General features: G+C 44.7%; 1 protein-coding gene across 1 annotated transcript; it reads right to left on the reverse strand.

Moving 5' to 3' along the window:
- Positions 1-9672: 9672 nt before the first annotated feature.
- Positions 9673-17200, reverse strand: tm4sf5 (transmembrane 4 L six family member 5). The gene is made up of 6 exons (XM_046320539.1): positions 16676-17200; positions 15257-15337; positions 14883-15025; positions 11408-11546; positions 10806-10859; positions 9673-9889 (listed from the first exon to the last, which is right to left on the reverse strand). The coding sequence occupies exons 1-6, from the start codon at positions 16847-16849 to the stop codon at positions 9872-9874; spliced, it is 609 nt and encodes a 202-aa protein (XP_046176495.1). The 5' UTR covers positions 16850-17200; the 3' UTR covers positions 9673-9871.
- Positions 17201-23634: the final 6434 nt, after the last annotated feature.

Raw genomic sequence — 23634 nt, forward strand, 5'->3', positions numbered from 1 at the left:
GTTTAAATGGTGTCAGCAATTTTCATCTTATATTCTTTTGAACTTAACATGAATGTGGATATTTAGAATAATATATAGGTAGAGAACATTGAACAGAACAAGGCTAAATGTCAATAACTACATTTGGATAAAAATGCAGATAAAACCGTTTAGTCTCAAGCTCTCATGATGCCGTCATAGTAACAGTAATGTGAAAACAGGTACCCATCCTTGATAAGCAAGCAGAAAGCCGTCTTGGTTTGGACATGAACAGGTTTTGAAAGGTAATCTAGACTCTTCTCTGATTCGAAACAGCTTGATGTTAGGATCTGTTATGGTTGAATTTGATCATCTACCTAATGGTCATACTGTGAATGTTGTCTTTGGCCAAAGTGTCATATTTGAATCATCTAGAATACATACTCTCTGCAAGATACGATATACTTTATTGTCCATAAAATGGAAATTCAATTTGTGAAGTCGGCGTACAAATACACAAAACAATACACTATAATACCTGTTAGCACAGTCTTTCCTGTCCTGTTATGTCCCGTCCTGTCCTGTTCTTTCCCGTCCTGTTATGTCCCGTCCTGTCCTGTTCTTTCCTGTCCTGTTATGTCCCGTCCTGTCCTGTTCTTTCCCGTCCTGTTATGTCCCGTCCTGTCCTGTTCTTTCCCGTCCTGTTCTGTCCCGTCCTGTCCTGTCCCGTCCTGTCCTGTTCCGTTACGTCCTGTTCTGTCCCGTCCTGTTCTGTCCCGTCCTGTCCTGTCCCGTCCTGTCCTGTCCCGTCCTGTCGTGTTCTGTCCCGTCCTGTTATGTCCCGTCCTGTCCTGTTCTTTCCCGTCCTGTTCTGTCCCGTCCTGTCCCGTCCTGTTCTGTCCCGTCCTGTTCTGTCCCGTCCTGTTCTGTCCCGTCCTGTCCTGTCCCGTCCTGTCGTGTTCTGTCCCGTCCTGTTATGTCCCGTCCTGTCCTGTTCTTTCCCGTCCTGTTCTGTCCCGTCCTGTCCTGTCCCGTCCTGTTATGTCCCGTCCTGTCCTGTTCTTTCCCGTCTTGTTCTGTCCCGTCCTGTCCTGTCCCGTCCTGTCCTGTTCCGTTACGTCCTGTTCTGTCCCGTCCTGTCCTGTCCCGTCCTGTCCTGTTCCGTTACGTCCTGTTCTGTCCCGTCCTGTTCTGTCCCGTCCTGTCCTGTCCCGTCCTGTCGTGTTCTGTCCCGTCCTGTCCCGTCCTGTCCTGTTCTGTCCCATCCTGTCCTGTTCTGTCCCGTCCTGTCCTGTTCTTTCCCGTCCTGTTCTGTCCCGTCCTGTTCTGTCCTGTCCTGTTCTCTCCCGTCCTGTTCTTTCCCGTCCTGTTCTGTCCCATCCTGTTCTTTCCCGTCCTGTTCTCTCCCGTCCTGTTCTGTCCCGTCCTGTCCTGTTCTTTCCCGTCCTGTTCTGTCCCATCCTGTTCTTTCCCGTCCTGTTCTCTCCCGTCCTGTTCTGTCCCGTCCTGTTCTGTCCCGTCCTGTCCTGTTCTTTCCCGTCCTGTTCTGTCCCGTCCTGTCCCGTCCTGTTCTGTCCCGTCCTGTCCTGTTCTTTCCTGTCCCGTCCTGTTCTGTCCCGTCCTGTCCTGTTCTTTCCCGTCCTGTTCTGTCCCGTCCTGTCCCGTCCTGTTCTGTCCCGTCCTGTCCCGTCCTGTTCTGTCCCGTCCTGTCCTGTTCTTTCCTGTCCTGTTCTGTTCCGTCCTGTCCTGTTCTTTCCCATCCTGTTCTGTCCCGTCCTGTCCCATCCTGGTCTGTCAGTTCTGTTCTGTCCCATTCTGTCCTGTTCTGTCCCGTCCTGTTCCGTACTGTCCTGTTCTCTCCCGTCCTGTTCTCTCCCGTCCTGTTCTGTCCTGTCCTGTCCTGTTCCGTCCTGTCCTGTTCTCTCCCGTCCTGTTCTGTCCTGTCCTGTTCTGTTCTGTCCTGTCCTGTTCTGTCCCGTCCTGTCCCATCCTGGTCTGTCAGTTCTGTTCTGTCCCATTCTGTCCTGTTCTCTCCCGTCCTGTTCTGTCCCGTCCTGTTCTGTCCCGTCCTGTCCTGTTCTTTCCCGTCCTGTTCTGCTCCATAGTGTCTTTGTTTTCCTCTTAGGTCTGTCTACTCTGTGGGTTAGCACCCTATGGAGAGATGTCCCAACTAAGCATCTTCAACCTGCTGCATTACAATACATCTGTTGTTTATACCCAACACCACTGCATGACTGATAAGGGCCTTTTCATGTATCTACACAGTGCACCAAATGCAGTAAACTAAATGGGGGGACTAAATGGGTAGGACGCTTGGATTGCGTCCTACCTGACAGGTCGCTCCTACCAGGTGGCGTGGCGAGAATCTGTCTCCTCACCACGCGCTCTCACCACTGGTGTCCCCCAGGGCTCTGTTCTAGGCCCTATCCTATTCTCGCTATACACCAAGTCACTTGGCTCTGTCATAACCTCACATGGTCTCTCCTATCATTGCTATGCAGACGACACACAACTAATCTTCTCCTTTCCCCCTTCTGATGACCAGGTGGCGAATCGCATCTCTGCATGTCTGGCAGACATATCAGTGTGGATGACGGATCACCACCTCAAGCTGAACCTCGGCAAGACGGAGCTGCTCTTCCTCCCGGGGAAGGACTGCCCGTTCCATGATCTCGCCATCACGGTTGACAACTCCATTGTGTCCTCCTCCCAGAGCGCTAAGAACCTAAATGACTTAAATGGAAATGGAAATGTGAATGTAATGATCAACAAATGATCAACATTTGAATCAAAGTCAGTAATTCAAATACTCAACCAGTCAGATCAAATCTGGGCCTGTGTGTCTAACAAGTGTTTACTCTTCTCACTCGCTTCTCCCTATCCCCCCTCTCCTCCTCCTCCTCCTCCTCCTCCTCCACCTCCTCCTCCTCCTCCTTCAGACCTCAAAATGTTCCCAACTTCCCACACATCCAGGCTCTTGTGGGTTTTGGCAGGGGCCGGGATAAGGGGGCCTGGGGGACAAGCCGGTTGACGTCGCCCTCAGCTGGTTCTTGTGTCCAGCAGCTTGAGAACATGATGTCCCCTTCCCTCCCCTCCCGTTCCCTCTTTTTTCCCATTTAGGAGTCCCCAACTCTCTCTCCCCTCTTCTTGTACCCTCACCTTCCTTTGTGGCATGGGAACAAATAGAACAGAAAACAAGACCAAGACAACCATTCCATATAGGATCCTACCAGCCACCACAAATACATGTTGATGATAAAACCAACCAGCAAACCAAATAACAATTTACTAAAACGATATATATATTCCTTGAAATGTTTCCCAGAACTATGATTTCAAAGATCGGTATCATACATTCTTTTTCTCTCTTGTCGCTTGTTGCTTTATTATTTACAAATTCCTCTGTTACTCAGAGCTCCATTTAGATGAAGCTGCTGTGGGGGGCGAAACTAACGTGATGTCTGTTGTATAAACTCTGTTTATGGTGCATGAACATACACGAATAAACATGTCTAGAATATGGAGGCTTGGCTGATGTCGACGTAGTAACAGTAATGTGAAAACAGGTACCCATCCTTGAGAAGCAAGCAGAATGTCTTGTTGGTTTGGACATTGACACGTTTTGAAAGGTAATCTAGACTCTTCTCTGTTTCGATACAGCTTGATGTCAGGATCTGTTATGGATGAATTTGATCATCTACCCAGATACATAAGTAGTGGAACATTTTCATATTAGAGAGGGTAGATGTGTACTGTACAATGGTTATACTGTGAATGTTGACTTTGGCCAAAGTGTCATATTTGAATCATCTAGAATACATACTCTCTGCACGATACAATATACTTTATTGTCCATAATACCTGTTAGCACAGTCCTGCCCTGCTCTTTCCTGTCCGGTGCTGTTCGGTCCTGTCCTATTCTGTGCTGTTCTGTCCCGTCCCGCTCCATTGCGTCTATGTTCTCCTCCGTCTGTTTGTCTACTCTGTGGGTTGGCACCCTACGGTTGGCCCGGGTCAGGACTGCTTTGTGTAATCATATGGATGTAATTACAGAGGTGGTCAATGCTTCGTCAGAGTTAGTGTGTCTGGGTACAGCAGCCCACAGCAGCCGTGGTCTGGGCACCAGGTCTGTTGTTTCAAACCAGCTCTTTGGTTGCTGATCTGCTGACTCCTGGCATGATAGTATCCCTGGGGAAGGAAAGAAGACAAGGAAAAAGGAAATGAGAGAAAGGAAGACAGTTGAAAGAATAGCAGAATAACAATGTCATTTGCTGTTATTCTGAACAAGAATAGCCCATACACAGGGCATTTGGAAAGTATTCAGACCCCTTAGACTTTTTCCACATTTTGTTATGTTACAGCCTTATTCTAAAATGATTTCAATGTTTTTTCCCTCATCCATTTACACACAATACTATTTTCAGGTCTCTCCAGAGATGTTCGATAGGGTTTAAGTCCAAGCTCAAGCAGGGCAACTCAAGGACATTCAGAGACTTGTCCCAAAACCACTCTTGCGTCGTCTTGGCTGTGGGCTGAGGGTCATTGTCGTGTTGAAAGGTGAACTTTCGCCCCAGTCTGCGGTCCAGAGCAATCTAAAGCAGGTTTTCTTCAAGGATCTCTCTTTACTCTGCTCCGTTCATCTTTCCTCGATCCTGACTAGTCTCCCCGCCCCTCCTGCTGAAAAACATCCCCACAGCATGCTGCTGCCACCACCATGCTTCACCGTAGGGATGATGTCAGGTTTCCTCCAGACGTAACGCTTGGCATTCAGGCCAAATAGTTCAATCTTGGTTTCATCAGACCAGATAATCTTGTTTCTCATGGCCTGAGAGCCTTTAGGTGCCTTTTGGCAAACTCCAAGCGGGTTATCATGTGCCTTACTGAGGAGTAGCTTTCGTCTGGCCACTCTACCATAAAGGCCTGATTGGAGAGTGTTGCAGAGATGGTTGTGTTCTGGAAGGTTCTCCCATCTCCACAGAGGAATTCTGGAGCTCTGTCAGAGTGACCATTGGGTTCTTGGTGGTTCCAAACTTCTTCCATTTTCATCTTCAATGCTACAGAAATGTTTTGGTACCCTTCCCCAGTACCGTGCCTCAACATAATCCTGTCCCGGAGCTCTACAGACAATTCCTTCGACCTCATGTTTTAGTTTTTGCTCTGAGATGCACTGTCAAATGTGGGACCTTATATAGACAGGTATGTGCCTTACCAAATCATGTCCAAACAATTGAATTTACCACAGATGGACTCCAATCAAGTTGTAGAAACATCTCAAGGATGATCAATGGAAACAGGATGCACCTGAGCTCAATTTTCGAGTCTCATCGCAAATGGTCTGAATAATTATGTAAATAAGTTATTTCTGGTTTTTAAGTTTAATAAATGTGGAAAAAAATCAAAAAAACAGTTTTTGCTTTGTCATTATGGGGTATTGTGTGTAGATTGATGAGAATTTTTATTTATTTAATCCATTTTAGGATAAGGCTGTAACTTAACAAAATGTGGAAAAAGGGAAGGTGTCTGAATAGTTTCCGAATGCACTCTATGATTTATGTAGGATTCATGTACATCACTGGTCAAACGTTTTAGAACACCTACTCATTCAAGGGTTTTTCTTTATTTAGACTATTTTCTACATTGTAGAATAATAGTGAATACATCAAAACTATGAAATAACACATATGGAATCATGTAGTAACCAAAAAAGTGTTAAACAAATCAAAATATATTTTAGATTTTTCAAATAACCACCCTTTGCCTTGATGACAGCTTTGCACACTCTTGGCATTCTCTCAACCAGCTTCATGAGGTAGTCACTTGGGATGCATTTCAATTAACAGGTATGCCTTCTTAAAACTTATTTTGTGAAATTTATTTCCTTCTTAATGTGTTTGAGCCAATCAGTTGTGTTGTGACATGGTACGGTTGGTAAACAGAAGATAGCCCTATTTGGTAAAAGACCAAGTCCATATTGTAGCAAGAACAGCTCAAATAAGCAAAGAGAAATGACAGTCCATCATTACTTTAAGACCTGAAGGTCAGTCAGTACGGAAAATTTCAAGAAGTTTGAACGTTTCTTCAAGTGCAGTCGCAAAAACCATCAAGCTCTATGATGAAACTGGCTCTCATGAGGACCGTCACAGGAATGGAAGACCTCAGAAATTGCAGACCAAATAAATGCTTCACAGAGTTCAAATAACAGACACATCTCAACATCAAGAGGAGACTGCGTGAATCAGGCCTTCATGGTCGAATTGCTGCAAAGAAACCACTACTAAAGGACACCAATAAGAAGAAGATACTTCCTTGGGCCAAGAAACACAAGCAATGGACATAAGACCGGTGGAAATCTGTCCTTTGGTCTGGAGTCCAAATGTGAGATTTTTGGTTCCAACCGCGTGTCTTAGTGTTACACGGTGTGGGTAAACGGATGATCTCTGCATGTGTATTTCCCACCATAAAGAATGGAGGAGGAGGTGTTATGGTGTGGGGGTGCTTTGCTGGTGACACTGTCTGTGATTTATTTAGAATTCAAGGCACACTTAACCAGCATGGCTACAAAAGCATTCTGCAGCAATACGCCATCCCATCTGGTTTAAGCTTAGTGGGACTATCATTTGTTTTTCTTGTGTAAGGGCTATTTGACCAAGAAGGAGAGTGATGGAGTGCTGCATCAGATGACCTGGCCTCCACAATCCCCCGACCTCGTCCAAATTGAGATGGTTTGGGATGGGTCAGACCGCAGAGTGAAGGAAAATCAGCCAGCAAGTGCTTAGCACATGTGGGAACTCCTTCAAGACTGTTGGAAAAGCATTCCAGGTAAAGCTGGTCGAGAGAATGCCAAGAGTGTGCAAAGCTGTCATCAAGGCAAGGGTGGCTATTTGAAGAATCTCAAATATAAAATACATTTTGATTTGTTTAACACTTTATTGGTTACTACATGATTCCTTGTGTTATTTCATAGTTTTGATGTCTTCACTATTATTCAACGATGTAGAAAATAGTAAAAATAATGAAAAACCCTTGAATCAGTAGGTGTTCTAAAACTTTTGAGTTGTGTATAAGCTATTGTGACCAGTTGAAACCAGTTGTGTTCTGTTCTGCTCTGTTCCATTCTGTCTCCTCAGCCCAGATGGGGAATCAGAGTCTAGAGGGAAAGGTTCCAAAAGGGTTCTGCAGTTGTCCCCATAGGAGAACCCTTTTTGCTTCCAGGTGAACTCTTTTGGATCCAGGTATAACTATTTTGGGTTCCATGTAGAACCTTCTGTGGGGAGGGTTCTACATGGAACCCAAAAATGTTCTTCCTTGAACAAAAAGGGGTTCTTCAAAGGGTTCTCCTATGGGGAAAACCAAATAACCCTTTTTGGTTGAAATAATTGGTTCTGCTCTGTCTCGGTCTGCCTCTTTGGGCCAGACGGGGTCAGGGTCCTATGGGGGGAGTGAGAAGGGGAGTAGGGCAGATGTTTTCGGGAAATAAGGGGTTGAGTGCCAAAAAATGGGTATAAATCACAAGAAGTCTTGGCTTCATACTCGACTTACCAAACTGGCCAATGCCTTCTAATTGTTTGTCCATTTCCTCTCTATCTTCCTCTCGCCCTCTCATCTTCAGCTCTTGTGTCCTCTTTTAGCTTTCTTGTCCTTCTCTTATTCAGTCTCATTCTGTTTGTGTGTAAGTCACATGAGAAGTGGCAGTCAAAGAATGCCCCTTTCCATCTCTCTTTCTCTCTTTGTCTCTGTAAACTCTTTCTCTGTTTTTCCATTCCATTTCCCTTCACCCCCCCCCCACACACACACGATGTCATGCCTAGTCTTATTTTATAACAGAGCTACCTGACATAGGAGCCTGGCAGGTAGCCTAGTGTTTAGAACGTTGGGCCAGTAACTGAAAGGTTGCTGGATTAAATCCCTGAAATGACAAGGTAAAGATCTGTCCTTCTGACCCTGAGCAAGGCAGTTAACCCACTGTTCCCCGGTCGCCCGAAGACATAGATGTTGATTATGGCAGTCCCCCGCAACTCTCTGATACAGAGGGGTTGGATTAAATGCGGAAGACACATTTCAGTTGTACAACTGACTATGTATCCCAATTGACTTTTCTTATGTGTAGTGTTCCTCTGTCAGTCCGACAGTCATATAACAGCCTCTCTGCTTTTCTCGCCCTCTTTCAGCTTGTTTTCCTATTGAGGAAAGAATCTATATTTATCCCCTTCTAGTGCTAGTAAGGGTGTTTATCTGGAAAGTTAGGTAACAATTACCACAAAGCTGCTGGGTGGCAACAAAAGATTACGAGCTTAAACTGATCTTGTTCTACTACTACACGAACGCAGCAACTCACTCCAGTCCACTCCGGCCCCAGACATCAGGCTTTCCATCTGTATGTCTTACGGTCACCACAGGGCTCGCTGTGACCTCTCACCTGCCCCTGATGCACACTTCTGTTAGTTCTGAGCTGGCTGCCTGTGTCTAACACAACTAATGAAAGCTATCTCCTCTCTTCTATCTATCCCTATGCTTCTGACAGCCTTGCAAAAAACTTGATGTCAGTTATTGACAGGTTTAACAGACCAGTGATTCTGCTTACGTATCACACAGTTATTAAAGTGAATCATTCCTATTGAGTTTACCGGATGTACAGTTTTTGTGCTTTATCAAGGGATTCTTTATTGCTTTCCATTATGTAACTCTGGGTCAAGTTGGGTTAGGGCTTTGATACATGTGAACTTCTCAGTTGTCTGCCTTCTTCATTAACTGTTGGCCAGTATTGAATTACCAGAACCCAGATCATTAAGACTTCATAGGCTACTTGACCAATGACTACTTGACCAATAACAGAAAAACATGTCTAATTTCCCAAAAGTTTTATTGCTTATTTGTATTGTTTTGAGGTATGTGATTATACAAAACAAATATACAAAAGATCATGTTAAAGAAATGGTTGCTTAAAATAAATGAAATAAAGAATGGAAAATAACTTGAGAAACTCCGGAGGAATCCTCAGATGACGTACTGTATGATGTTTCCATGGGCAACACATGAAACAGAAGCAAGGGTTACAACTATGACATGGCAGTTTTGAGATTAAAGAACTACAATGATTATGATTGATATGGCACACTGGCATGATTTGAACATATTAAAAGTAGACAATATGCTTCAAACACAAAAGGGAAAGCTCCTGGCAGAAAGGCACTTTAAAAAAAAGTTGTGTAGTAAGTGATTGGCAGTCCTGGTGCTGGTATGTCATCAGTAGTACTGAGCAATTAACCGAAATGTTGGTTATTTTTTCTTTAAATAAAAAAAACTTATTGAAAGACGTCGGTTAAATGATTTGAATTCCATTTAGTTTGGTTATTTTCTGTGAGCTCAATGTGCAATTTCTGTAGAGATTAAATCAGATCAAGCCTGAAATGAACTGACTTGGAATGAAATAATGAAGTCATAAAGTAAAGTAATGTGAATAAATTATGGTCAATAAGTAATTTTTTATTTATTTTTAATTTTACCTTTATTTAACCAGGCAAGTCAGTTAAGAACACATTCTTATTTTCAATGGGAACAGCGGGTTAACTGCCTGTTCAGGGGCAGAACGACAGATTTGTACCTTGTCAGCTCAGGGGTTTGAACTCGCAACCTTCCGGTTACTAGTCCAACGCTCTAACCACTAGGCTACACTGCCGCCCCAGCAGTTAAGGACCGTCACTACCACCATGGGACTTGTATTAAATGTTTTATTCTGTGTTGTTACAGCGTTCAACACAACATAGTGTATTATATAATCGAACGCAAAATCAAAAACCGTGATAATTTTTTATAATCGAACCGAAACTGAACCGACATGAAAAAGCACTAATCGCTCAGCACTAGTCGTCATTAAAATAGGCTGTGGCATTGCTACTTCTTCTCTCGCTCCATCTCACAATCCACCATCATCCTGAAAAAATAAAACAGAAACAATTATATGTGTTCATAATCACTTCTTGAAAAGGCAACCTCAGATTCAGGGTATTGTGGTTTCTGGAAGAAGAGTAATTCATATTGTTAATGTTCGATATTTTATACATCACTGATTTGACACAGTAATTCAACAAGAGTCAATGGATATGAATATATATGCAAGCGTCTGAAATGGCATCCTATTCCCTAGGGCGCCATAGGCTCTGGTCAAAAGTAGTGCACTATATAAGGAATAGGGTGCCATTTGGGATGCACTAGGTGAGTGAATAAAGGTACACAACACGGGCCTACTCTTACTGTATGTTCGCTCAGCAACTACATCTCAGCTTAATCTTAAACCACGAATTGATTTATTCATTTTAGCCTGGATTTCACTGAGCTGGACTTCAGTCAAATTAGGCTTATTTTTCATCTTTATTTAACTAGGCAAGTCAGTTAAGAACGCATTCTTATTTACAATGACGGCCTAGGAACAGTGGGTTAACTGCCTGTTCAGGGGCAAAACAACAGATTTTTGCCTTGTCAGCTCTGGGATTTGATCTAGCAACCTTTCAGTTGCTAGTCCAACGCTCTAATCACTAGGCTACCTGTGTTGGGTCATCAGATGCTACTCAGGCAATAGTAACCTTTCATAAATGCTTGTTAGAGTGGTTTCTGTGTAATTTCTTCACATGAACCTTACCCAACTATACAGACATGTTGTGCTATACTGTAAATGTTACAGTTCTTAGAAATGGCATTCTTTTACTTCAGAACCACAACTCAACACTCCTCAACTCAAATGTTACAACAGAATTATGACTTCTGCAGAAACACTGGGTCAGCAATATAATATAATTACTTCTAATGAATCAACAGTCATTTAAAATCAATTGATGAATTGGTTTAATTACCTCCTTGTCATCACGGCAGTCCCCACAGAAGCAGCCGATGCAGCCGTTGACCACCTGGATGCCACAGTGATACATTTAAAAAATATAATAATCATTTTTAAACGTTATTTATTTCACCTTAATTTAACCAGGCAGGCTAGTTGAGAACAAGTTCTCATTTACAACTGAGACCTGGCCAAGATAAAGCACAGCAATGATGCACAAGCAACAACACAGAGTTACACATGGAGTAAAACAGACATACAGGCAATAATGCAGTAGAAAAGAGGTCTATATACAGTGTGTGCAAATGAGGTAGGATACCGGAGGTAAGGCAATAAATAGGCCATAGTGGAGAAATAATTACAATATAGCAATTAAACACTGGAGTGACAGATGTGCAGAAGGTGAGTGTACAAGTAGAGATGCTAGGGTGCAAAGGAGCAAAAATGACATGCATCATTATGACAGTATGTCTATGCCCCAAAATGCACCTTATTCCCTTTATAGTGCACAACTTGTGACCAGGGCCCATAGAGTTCTGGTCAAAAGTAGTGCACTAGTATATAGGGAATAGGGTACCATTTGGGACATAGCCTATGTGTTCCATTCAATTCTCTGACCTGGATGCCACAGAGGATGAGTTGCAGGCCCCCCAGGCCCAGCATGATGGAGAAGAGGACCAGGTGCCACAGGGCCGCATTGACAGGGATCACACACAGGTCCCACAGAGAGTGGTCAAACAGGTAACTGCTGTTCCCACTATAGAGGAGGGGGAGAGGGGGATGGGAGGAGGGAGGAAGAAAGGGGTGAAAAAGGACAGGGACGGATGAGAGTGGTTTTAGGGATAAGAGGGAAGAGAGGGAGAGTAGAGAGGAAATGCAAAAGAGGGTTAGAGCAATGATGTAGTCCAATGTGTTTTACATAGATACATTATGAACAGAGGGGAGAAAGTAAAGTATTGAGGGAAAGTAAAGATTAAGAGGCAGGTTTAGTGAAGAGAGGAGAAGTTGAAAAGATGCGCAGAGAAGAGAGATGTTATTCAGTAAGTAGCAAAAGGGAGGACAGGTTAAAACAGTGCAGACATCTGTCATTATCATCTATTCAGTAATCAGCTGTCAAACGTGATTCCCTTCAACCACAGCATTATCTTTGACTCTGACTGCCGTTGCAACGTACACCACAGACACGCCAACATCCTTCTGTTGACTACTTCTACCATAAACGTCTTGCAACTCTGTCATGATGCCATTTAGCTGTTTGATATGTTATTAACTATGTGACCTGACCAGGACAAACGGCGGGCCTGGGCTTGGTTTAGTTGAGGTGGTCAAGAAACATTCAGAGCCCTAGTGCTCCCAGACTGACTCTGTTTGACCACTCCCTGTGAGACCTGTGTGTGACCCCTGTCAATGCGGCCCTGTGGAACCTGGTCCTCTTCTCCATCACGCCGGGTGAGGGCAAGATGGCGCCGACAGATAAGGCAGCTTTGCTTCTAGCTCCTAAGCAACTTTGCAGTATTTAGTTTTTTTGAGTGTTATTTCTTACATTATTAGCCCAGAAAATGTTGTGTTTTTAAATATTGCCAGAAATAACGTTTGGATATCAAAGCGGCGGTAACTCACCAGCATTAAGACCGGGAATACGACTTTCCTGGGCAATTGAACTGATTCCAGAGGCTGATCCAAAACATGCCGGCGGAGAAGAAGTATTCGGAGTGGACTTCTAGTCCGACTCAGGAGGCACGCACATCATCCCCCGCTTCCGAGTATATTACTCACTTATGTTCAGTCTCTGGATAATAAAGTAGAAAAGCTCAGGGCGAGAATCTCCTTCCTGAGAGACATCAGGGAATGTATCATACTCTGTTTCACAGAAACATGGCTTTCTTGGGAAATACTGTCTTTGTCCATACAGCCAGCTGGGTTTTCAGTACATTGGGCAGACACAAATAAAGAACTCTCGGGGAATAAGCAAGGTGTATGTGTATGTTTCATGATTAACTACTCATGGTGTGATTGTGATAACATACATAAACTCAAGTCATTTTGTTCACCCGAGCTAGAATACCTCACAATCAAATGCCAACCTTATTACCTCCCAAGAGAATTCTCTTCGGTTATAGTCACAGCTGTGTATACTCCTCCTCAAGCCGATACCACGGCGGCCCTCAAAGAACTTCACTGACTTTATGCAAACTGGAAACCACATATCCTGAGGCTGCATTTATTGTAGCTGGGATTTTTACCAAAGCAAATTTGAGGAAAACGCTACCGAAGTTCTACTAACACCATGACTGTAGCACTCGCTCTAAGAAAACATTAGACCGCTGCTACTCAGCTTTTTCCTCCCTCCCTCGGCAAATCTGACCACGACTCCATTTTGCTCCTCCCTAGCTATAGGCAGAAACTCAAACAGCTACATCCCAAAAATATGTGTTGCCGCCACCAACTGGAGGGATTGAAACCAAAACAAGGTGAAAAGAAAATCCAATGTGGGGCATTCGATAGACGTGATTTCATGGTTTCCACCACAATTGCAACATGTCACATTTTCATCACTTTTATAGCACATAATGTGATCTTTTCCACAACTTGGACATCTCGGCTCCTCCCTTCTGCAAACACTTGAAACATGACCAAAAGCTTTACAATGATCACACTGCATTGTTCTTAGGATAAATGCTCTGTCCCTCAGTGGCGGATTTAGGTATAGGCGACATGGGCAGCCGCCCAGGACGACATCTTGCCGGGGGTGGGGTGCCGCACCAAAACTGTGGGTCAATTAACCTTGTCGGAGTGGGCGCCCTGATTCTAGTTTGTGAGCTAGGCAGGCTACTTCCTGGGAAGGTCTCCCACTCAGAAGTACGAGATGGTGAGGTGGGCGGGGGGTAGGTTGACTTCACGTGTCCCCACTGGAAGCCTGAGGTAGGGGGAGCGGGGGAATCTTTCAAAATAGCACACCTCTAACTTTGTACAGTACTAATGCAATTAATAAAATCAGTCACACTATGAAATGCTACCAAATAAACCACAATTAATTCATAATACTGTGAATATATAGTTTCACAGACATATTGCTGCATTTGTTTCTGGTTTGTGTGAAATCGTAAAGAATAATATAAACCAGTCTACACACCACCAAGGTGGATTGGTTTAGTCTTGATTCTTGGTCAACAGTGTTGGGGGAAGGGTAATGTAGTCTTGACTCTTGGTTGACAGTGTTGGGGGATGGATAATGTAGTCTTGACTCTTGGTCAACAGTGTTGAGGGATGGGTAATGTAGTCTTGACTCTTGGTCAACAGTGTTGGGGGATGGGTAATGTAGTCTTGAGTCTTGGGGGATGGGTAATGTAGTCTTAACTCTTGGTTGACAGTGTTGGGGGATGGGTAATGTAGTCTTGACTCTTGGTCAACAGTGTTGGGGGATGGGTATTGTAGTCTTGATTCTTGGTTGACAGTGTTGGGGGATGGGTAATGTAGTCTTGACTCTTGGTTGACAGTGTTGGGGGATGGGTAATGTAGTCTTGACTCTTGGTTGACAGTGTTGGGGGATGGGTAATGTAGTCTTGACTCTTGGTTGACAGTGTTGGGGGATGGGTAATGTAGTCTTGACTCTTGGTTGACAGTGTTGGGGATGGGTAATGTACTGATTCTCGATTGCCAAATCAACACAAATGGGTTTTTATTTGTCTTTTTTACTTCTTTTTGATATTTATGAGTCTTATTTTTGTATATATTTGTATATTTATATAGTTTTAAATGTTATGATTATATATTTGTCTTGTTCCAAATGTCTGAATAAAAATTACAGTTATTGCAGAATGGTGCTTTTATGGGGGGTTGGCGGGGGGGTGGGGAGCCATACAAGCTAGAACCATCACTGCTGTCACTACACCCACAATAACATCTGCTAAACATGTGTATGTGACCAGTACAATTTGATTTGATTTTGATCTGGGTTGAGGGTTGAGGTGTCTGCTACTTACCCACTAGTCTATTCTGCCATCAACTGGCTGTTGTCAATATTGCAGTTAATACCCACTTTAAGAGAGGGATGGAGGGAGGGAGAAAGCGATAGAAAGAGAGAGCAACTCACCCTGGTAGGTCCTCAAAGGGATATTTCCATTCTCCACTAGCAATCTGACATTTAGGTCCAATGGCCAGTCCCGCAGAAGAGACACTAGTGCAGTAGATAGCTCCAACCAAACCAAAAGCAGCCGAGAAGACAGAGTTCAGCATCTGTTGGAGACACACACACACTTAATATCCCCCTTTTCTACCTCTCCTTCACTCACATCAGTTTCCTGAGTTTCACTTTTTTTTCTTCTTCCGAGCTGCTCCACACTGCTAACCTTATGCGTAACCCTAACCTTAAATTAAGGCCAAAAAGCAACCCAAAGAAATCATGAAATCTTACAATATAGCCAATTTGACTTTGTGGCTGTGCTATCTATTGGAAACCCTACTCACTCTGCAACGGTTTCCGCAGCAACCATTTCCACAGCAACCCTTGCCCCCGGCCCTGATAGCCGAACAGCTGGGGCACAGCATCTGAAAAGAACACAGACAGACAGAATAACTAGAATTCTACTAAGCTGCATATCATCATCATCATACTTCAACTATCACAACATGTTCTAAAACACAGAGAAAATATTGCTGTGAAAAAAACACACTTGATTGTTATGGGTACTTCTTGAGCTCTTTGCTCACGTTCCAGTATGTGTGTGTGTGTGTGTGTGTGTGTGTGTGTGTGTGTGTGTGTGTGTGTGTGTGTGTGTGTGTGTGTGTGTGTGTGTGTGTGTGTGTGTGTGTGTGTGTGTGTGTGTGTGTGTGTGTGTGTGTGTGTGTGTGTGAGTGTGTGCACGTGTGCGTGCCGTGAATGCTCTTATCTTCTAAAATATTCTTCTAAATATATAAAATATTTGTCAATCCTGAATCGATTTTCCTTCTCTCGTTCCAAAGGGCAAGGACTGACTGGGATGGATGGGACTGGGAGTAAAGAGGGAGCGTTGACACACAGTACAGAACAGTAGTGGGTTGGCTCGAACCACTAGAGCTGTTCACATTTCCTCCAGGTAGTAATGAATACACTGTTAATAAAGACACCCTGTTATCGGCCCTAAAACCTCCTTATCATCACTATTATATCACAGGGTACATGAAACAGGTTGCATAGTTTCCACTGACAAGGCTATCAACGTGGATATTCCGATAGCTGCAACATGGTAGTGTCCTGACCAAAGATTTATTGGCCATGGCATATAAAAAGTGATGTTGGAAACTATCTATCTGTTTCCCACTACTGGCATGTACTTCCCTTTGCCGAACTGGTGCAAGTGTGGCTCTGTTCAGTGTAATGTTTGAGAGAGGTATTCTTTTGATATCACAAAATGCATCCTGGGAGTGGAGGACAGATAGAGTGGGGGAAGTAAAATAGGTTCCCCACTGTAATTAAATAGTCAACCATTAATCCGTTACTCTCTATCTGTGATAATACAGTAGAAACTGGAACCTCTTCCTCCTTCTCTGACATAATCTTTCATCTTTATCCATACCAAATCCTTCCACAATTGTACTTCTATTACTGAATATAAACATTCTGGAAATGCCTTGATCCAGCCAAAGATGTATACATTATTACACAGGTATTTCCATGTCTTTTACAAGAGAGACATGTCCCTGTCGTCTTTGTACACTCTCAGAAGAAAAGGGTTCCAAACGTGTTCGTCAGAGTGAGAACCCATTCAAGAACCCTTTTGGATTCCAGGTCAAACCCTTTTGGGTTTCATGTAGAACCAACCCTCTGTCGAACCTTTTTTTCCCCATGAGCGTACAGGTGAATGAGTGGTGTCAAGGTGTCCATCTATGCTCAGTCAATATACTCACGAATATTCCCCCTCCGATGAGGCCGCCCATGAGCCAGACCTGCAGGGAGACATGACTGCTGTCCTGCTGCTTTCCGTCGGGGAAGAACAGGAGGACGTTGGAGATGATGCAGGCGAACGCCGAGGGCAACAGGATCAGGCCCACCAGGCGAGAACACTTCCCAGTGCAACACATACTGTCTTTACTCCGTCACACGGTAGCTCAGTGATACTGCAGGTAGGGTATGACAGACACCGAGACAGTGGAGAGTAGACCCAGACTGAAGAAGAGATGGTAGATAGAAAAGAGGAGGTGAAAAGACTTCACGATCAAGACAGACTGACACACACAGCAGGAGGAAGAAGGGAAGAAGAGGCTGAGATGACAGGGCTGTTGTTGGTCTCAGGAGCCACTGTGTCCAGTATATTCCACTGTGCTGGACAATAAATCGTCTCTTTCTCTTCAGCCCTTCAGTTCTCCGTGTAGACCCCTAGAAGCGGAACACAGGTCCCTTGCCGGCCTGTGGAATGGAACTAAACAGAACTACATCAGGAGTCAATTCTAGAATTGCCCTTTGATACCTGCCCATGTGTGTACTCTGGCTGTTGGTATCAGTGACATTTATGGTTTGTTAACACAGAGAGGGGGGTTGGTGGACTGGCCGGGGGATTCTGTCTCTCCCTCAGTGAACGGAGGCTGATTAATCTCACAGGGATGTGTAGGGGAAAGCACAAGCACACCAACAACGACACAGAGGAGAAGATAGCACAATTCACCTTAGAATGCTAGAATCCTAACTAACTTAATCTGCCTGACAGGTTACATCAATGGAAACTAGTCACCTTTAGGATTTTCATTTTATGGCTGTTGTATCAATTGACGTGTTTGATTAGTGTTCTCAGTGATGCGATAGTGGTAGGGCTTTATTACTGAGTGTCATAGTGCAGGGTAATAATGACGCCGACCATTTCTCACATGTTGGGACTCTTTGTACTTACATCCAGCTGTGGACTGGACCAGGGAGCTCTCCTTTAGCTGGGAAGGCTGTCTTGAGTGTGGCCCCCATATGGGATATCCAATACACTGACCTTCTCTGTCATTCACTGTATATTACAGTGATGTTACGGTGAATGACAGTGGACATCAGACAGGTATGAGTGCAGGCATGTTAAAAATCACAAACAGTACAGGATGAATACGGTGGTGAAGCCGTGGGACAGCTGAGGGAGGAAGTCACCAAGTCATGAACTAATTGCTCGAGAAACTGACACAAGGCAGAGCTTCGCTAACATTTGCCAGCTAGCTAACGTTAGCCACTTAGCCGTTAGCCACTTAGCCACCTAGCTAAAATTCCCAACATGTTTTGCAAATTGGTAACATATAATACGAATTGCAATTCGTAACATATCCTATGAAATTGGTGAAGGACATCCACAAATTCATACATACCATATGAAATGTAACATATCATACTAAATGGAATATTAATTAATCAGGCTAAAACCTACGTGATCAACCGTGTATTATGACCCTGTGAGCAGTGAATTTGCATGTTTGTACAATTGCGTTTCATTGGGCTAGGCCCGGTTTGCAGTGAAGTGGATGTTGAACCTTGGATGTTGAGTTCTCCTTAACCGTATACCTCTTTAGTATGTGTAGTGTCACTTTTTAGCAACGGTGGGAAAAGTACCCAATTGTCATACTTGAGTAAAAGTAAAGACACCTTCATATAAAATATAAAAGTGAAAGTCACCCAGCAAAATACTTACTTGAGTACATTTACATTTGAGTAATTTAGCAGATGCTCCCATCCAGAACGACTTACAGTTAGTGCATTCATATCACAGGCATAGAAAGTACAAGTGCTGGTTAAGTGGAGGGGGTTTCGAGATGAGGAGGAGGATTATTTAAGATACTGAAGAGGTTGGGTTTCAGATGTTTTAGAAACATGGGCAGGGATTCTGCTGTCCTAGCTTCAGGGTGAAGCTGGTTCCACCATTGGGGTTCCAGGACAGATATGAGCTTGGACTGGGCTGAGCGAGACCTGCCCTCCCGTAGGGGTGGCAGGGCCAAGAGACCTGAGGTGGCAGAACGGAGTGCTCAGGTTGGGGTGTAGGATTTGAGCATAGCCTGAAGGTAGGGAGGGGCAGTTCCTCTTGCTGCTCCGCAGGTAAGCACCATGGTCTTGTAGTGGATGCGAGCTTCAACTGGAAGCCAGTGGAGCATGAGCAGCTCTAATTTCCCACAGTTCTATTAACGATGGTGAGTGCAGGTGTTTGCCTGGCGTTAGCAAAGGACTGGTGTCACTGGCTCTATCTAGTAATAACAATAACAAAGCTATATACAGGGGGTACCAGTACCGAGACAATGTGCGGGGGAACAGGTTAGTCGAGGTCAGTTGAAGTCGGAAGTTCACATACACTTAGGTTGGAGTCATTAAAACTCGTTTTTCAACCACTCCACAAATTTCTTGTTAACAAACTATAGTTTTGGCAAGTCGGTTAGGACATCTACTTTGTGCAGGACACAAGTCATTTTTCCAACAACTGTTTACAGACAGATTATTTCACGTATTTCAAGGCCTACCTTCAAACTCAGTACCTCTTTGCTTGACATCATGAGAAAATCAAAAGAAATCAGCCAAAGAATTCTAGACCTCCACAAGTCTGGTTCATCCTTGGGAGCAATTTCCAAAACACCTGAAGGTACCACGTTCATCGTACAAACAATAGTACTCAAGTATAAACACCATGGGACCACGCAGCCGTCATACTGCTCAGGAAGGAGACGCGTTCTGTCTCCTAGAGATGAACGTACTTTGGTGCGAAAAGTGCAAATCAATCCCAGAACAGCAGCAAAGGACCTTGTGAAGAAGCTGGAAGAAACAGGTACAAAAGTATCTATATCCACAGTAAAACGTCAAAACCCGAAAGGAAGAAGCCACTACTCAAAAACCCCCATAAAAAAACAGACTACGGTTTGTTACTGCACATGGGAACAAAGATCATAATTTTGGAGAAATGTTCTCTGGTCTGATGAAACAAAAATATAACTGTTTGGCCATAATGACCTTCGTTATGTTTGGAGGAAAAATGGAGAGGCTTGCAAGCTGAAGAACATCATCCCAACCGTGAAGGACAGGGGTGGCAGCATCATGTTGTGGAGGTGCTTTGCTGCAGGAGGGACTGGTGCACTTCACAAAAAAGATGGCATCATGAGGGTGGAAAATTATGTGGATATATTGAAGCAACATCTCCAAGATATCAGTCAGGAAGTTAAAGCTTGGTCGCAAATGGGTCTTCCAAATGGACAATGACCCCAAACATACTTTCAAAGTTGTGTCAAAATGGCTTAAGGACAACAAAGTCAAGATATTGCAGTGGCCATCACAAAGCCCTGACCTCAATCCCATAGAAAATGTGTGGGCAGAACTGAAAAAGCATGTGCGAGCAAGGAGGCCTACAAACTTGACTCAGATACACCAGCTCTGTCAGGGGGAATGGGACAAAATCCACCCAACTTATTGAGGGAAGCTTGTGGAAGGCTACCCGAAACATTTGACCCAAGTTAAACCATGTAAAGGCAATGCTACCAAATACTAAACTTCTGACCTACTGGGAATGTGACGAAAGAAATAAAAGCTGAAATAAATCATTCTCTCTACTATTATTCTGAAATTTCACATTCTTAAAATAAAGTGGTGATCCTAACTGACCCAAGACAAGGGAATGTTACTGGGATTAAATGTCAGGAATTGTGAAAAACTGAGTTTAAATGTAGTTGGCTAAGGTGTATGTAAACTTCCGACTTCAACTGTAGGTAGGTGTAAAGTGACTATGCATAGTAAATCAACAGTGAGTAGCAGCAGTGTAAAAATAGGGGTCAATGCAAACAGTCCGGGTGTCATGCAGGTGATAGAGGACCCAAAAGCGACTTAACAGAAACAGAGTTTATTCAAATCCAAACAGGGAGTAACAGAAATCCTCTAGTCTGTAGAGGGGAATAACAAGAGAAGCGGCCACAGACTGCAGGTCGCTTCGGGTAGGCGCAGGCCGTAGTAGACAGAGACACCTGCTCACACGCAGCATCTGATGAAGGCAAAAAACACGACAGGACAGGGCGAAACACAATCACAGCATGGTGAATACAAAACAAGGAACCGACGGGACAGGAACGGAACACAAAGGAATAAATAGGGACTCTAATCAGGGGAAAGGATCGGGAACAGGTGTGGGAAGACTAAATGATGATTAGGGGAATAGGAACAGCTGGGAGCAGGAACGGAACGATAGAGAGAGGAGAGAGAGGGAGGGGGAGAGAGAGGGATAGAAAAAGGGAACGAACCTAATAAGACCAGCAGGGGAAACGAACAGAAGGAAAAGCAAAATGACAAGATGATATAAGACAAAACATGACAGTACCCCCCACTCACCGAGCGCCTCCTGGCGCTCTCGAGGAGGAACACTGGCGGCAACGGAGGAAATCATAGATCAAACGGTCCAGCACGTCCCGAGAAAGAACCCAACTCCTCTCCTCAGGACCGTAACGAAAACGATAAAAAGGGAAACTAGGGTACTACTCTAAAAAAAAAATGAGAACTAGGGACAGACTGAGACACAGCAAGGGCAGGAACAAGAACAGGAGAGATGCGATGGCAGGGAACAGACTGAGACCCAGCAAGACCAGGAGCAGAAGCAGAAAAAAATTACCAGACTTCTTCTGCGCGCAGTCTGAACACGCAGCCACGAAACGGCGCGTGTCACGCTCCTGAGTCGGCCACCAAAAGCGCTGGCGAATAGACGCAAGAGTGCCTCGAACACCGGGATGACCAGCTAACTTGGCAGAGTGAGCCCACTGAAGAACAGCCAGACGAGTGGAAACAGGAACGAAAAGGAGGTTACTAGGACAAGCGCGCGCGACGCAGTGTGCGTGAGTGCTTGCTTAACCTGTCTTTCAATTCCCCAGACTGTCAACCCGACAACACGCCCATAAGGAAGAATCCCCTCGAGATCAGTAGAAGCCACAGAAGAACTAAACAGACGGGATAAGGCATCAGGCTTGGTGTTCTTGCTACCCGGACGGTAAGAAATCACAAACTCGAAACGAGCGAAAAACAACGCCCAACGAGCTTGACGGGCATTAAGTCGTTTGGCAGAACGGATGTACTCAAGGTTCTTATGGTCTGTCCAAACGACAAAAGGAACGGTCGCCCCCTCCAACCACTGTCGCCATTCGCCTAGGGCTAAGCGGATGGCGAGCAGTTCACGGTTACCCACATCATAGTTGCGCTCAGATGGCGACAGGCGATGAGAAAAATAAGCGCAAGGATGAACCTTATCGTCAGACTGGAAGCGCTGGGATAGAATGGCTCCCACGCCTACCTCTGAAGCGTCAACCTCGACAATGAATTGTCTAGTGACGTCAGGAGTAACGAGGATAGGAGCGGACGTAAAACGTTCTTTTAGAAGATCAAAAGCTCCCTGGGCGGAACCGGACCACTTAAAACACGTCTTGACAGAAGTAAGAGCTGTGAGAGGGGCAGCAACTTGACCGAAATTACGAATGAAACGCCGATAGAAATTAGCGAAACCTAAAAGCGCTGCAACTCGACACGTGACCTTGGAACGGGCCAATCACTGACAGCTTGGACCTTAGCGGAATCCATCTGAATGCCTTCAGCGGAAATAACGGAACCGAGAAAAGTAACGGAGGAGACATGAAAAGAGCACTTCTCAGCCTTTACGTAGAGACAATTCTCTAAAAGGCGCTGTAGAACACGTCGAACGTGCTGAACATGAATCTCGAGTGACGGAGAAAAAATCAGGATATCGTCAAGATAGACAAAAACAAAAATGTTCAGCATGTCTCTCAGAACATCATTAACTAATGCCTGAAAAACAGCTGGCGCATTGGCGAGACCGAACGGCAGAACCCGGTACTCAAAATGCCCTAACGGAGTGTTAAACGCCGTTTTCCACTCGTCCCCCTCTCTGATGCGCACGAGATGGTAAGCGTTACGAAGGTCCAACTTAGTAAAGCACCTGGCTCCCTGCAGAATCTCGAAGGCTGATGACATAAGGGGAAGCGGATAACGATTCTTAACCGTTATGTCATTCAGCCCTCGATAATCCACGCAGGGGCGCAGAGTACCGTCCTTCTTCTTAACAAAAAGAACCCCGCCCCGGCCGGAGAAGAAGAAGGCACTATGGTACCGCGTCAAGAGACACAGACAAATAATCCTCGAGAGCCTTACGTTCGGGAGCCGACAGAGAGTATAGTCTACCTCGAGGAGGAGTGGTCCCCGGAAGGAGATCAATACTACAATCATACGACCGGTGAGGAGGAAGGGAGTTGGCTCGGGACCGACTGAAGACCGTGCGCAGATCATGATATTCCTCCGGCACTCCTGTCAAATCGCCAGGTTCCTCCTGGGAAGTAGGGACAGAAGAAACGGGAGGGATGGCAGACATTAAACACTTCACATGACAAGAAACGTTCCAGGATAGGATAGAATTACTAGACCAATTAATAGAAGGATTATGACATACTAGCCAGGGATGACCCAAAACAACAGGTGTAAACGGTGAACGGAAAATCAAAAAAGAAATAGTCTCACTGTGGTTACCAGATACTGTGAGGGTTAAAGGTAGTGTCTCAAATCTGATACTGGGAAGATGACTACCATCTAAGGCAAACATGGGCGTAGGCTTGTCTAACGGTCTGAAAGGAATGTTATGTTTCCGAACCCATGCTTCGTCCATGAAACAACCCTCAGCCCCAGAGTCAATCAAGGCACTGCATGTAGCACCGAACCGGTCCAGCGTAGATGGACCGACATAGTAGTACAAGATCTAGATGAAGAGACCAGAGTAGTAGCGCTCACCAGTAGCCCTCCGCTTACTGATGGGCTCTGGCCTCTTACTGGACATGAATTAACAAAATGTCCAGCAACTCCGCAATAGAGGCACAGGCGGTTGGTG

The sequence above is a fragment of the Oncorhynchus gorbuscha genome, linkage group LG21 (assembly GCF_021184085.1).
Source record: "Oncorhynchus gorbuscha isolate QuinsamMale2020 ecotype Even-year linkage group LG21, OgorEven_v1.0, whole genome shotgun sequence".
NCBI lineage: Eukaryota > Metazoa > Chordata > Actinopteri > Salmoniformes > Salmonidae > Oncorhynchus > Oncorhynchus gorbuscha.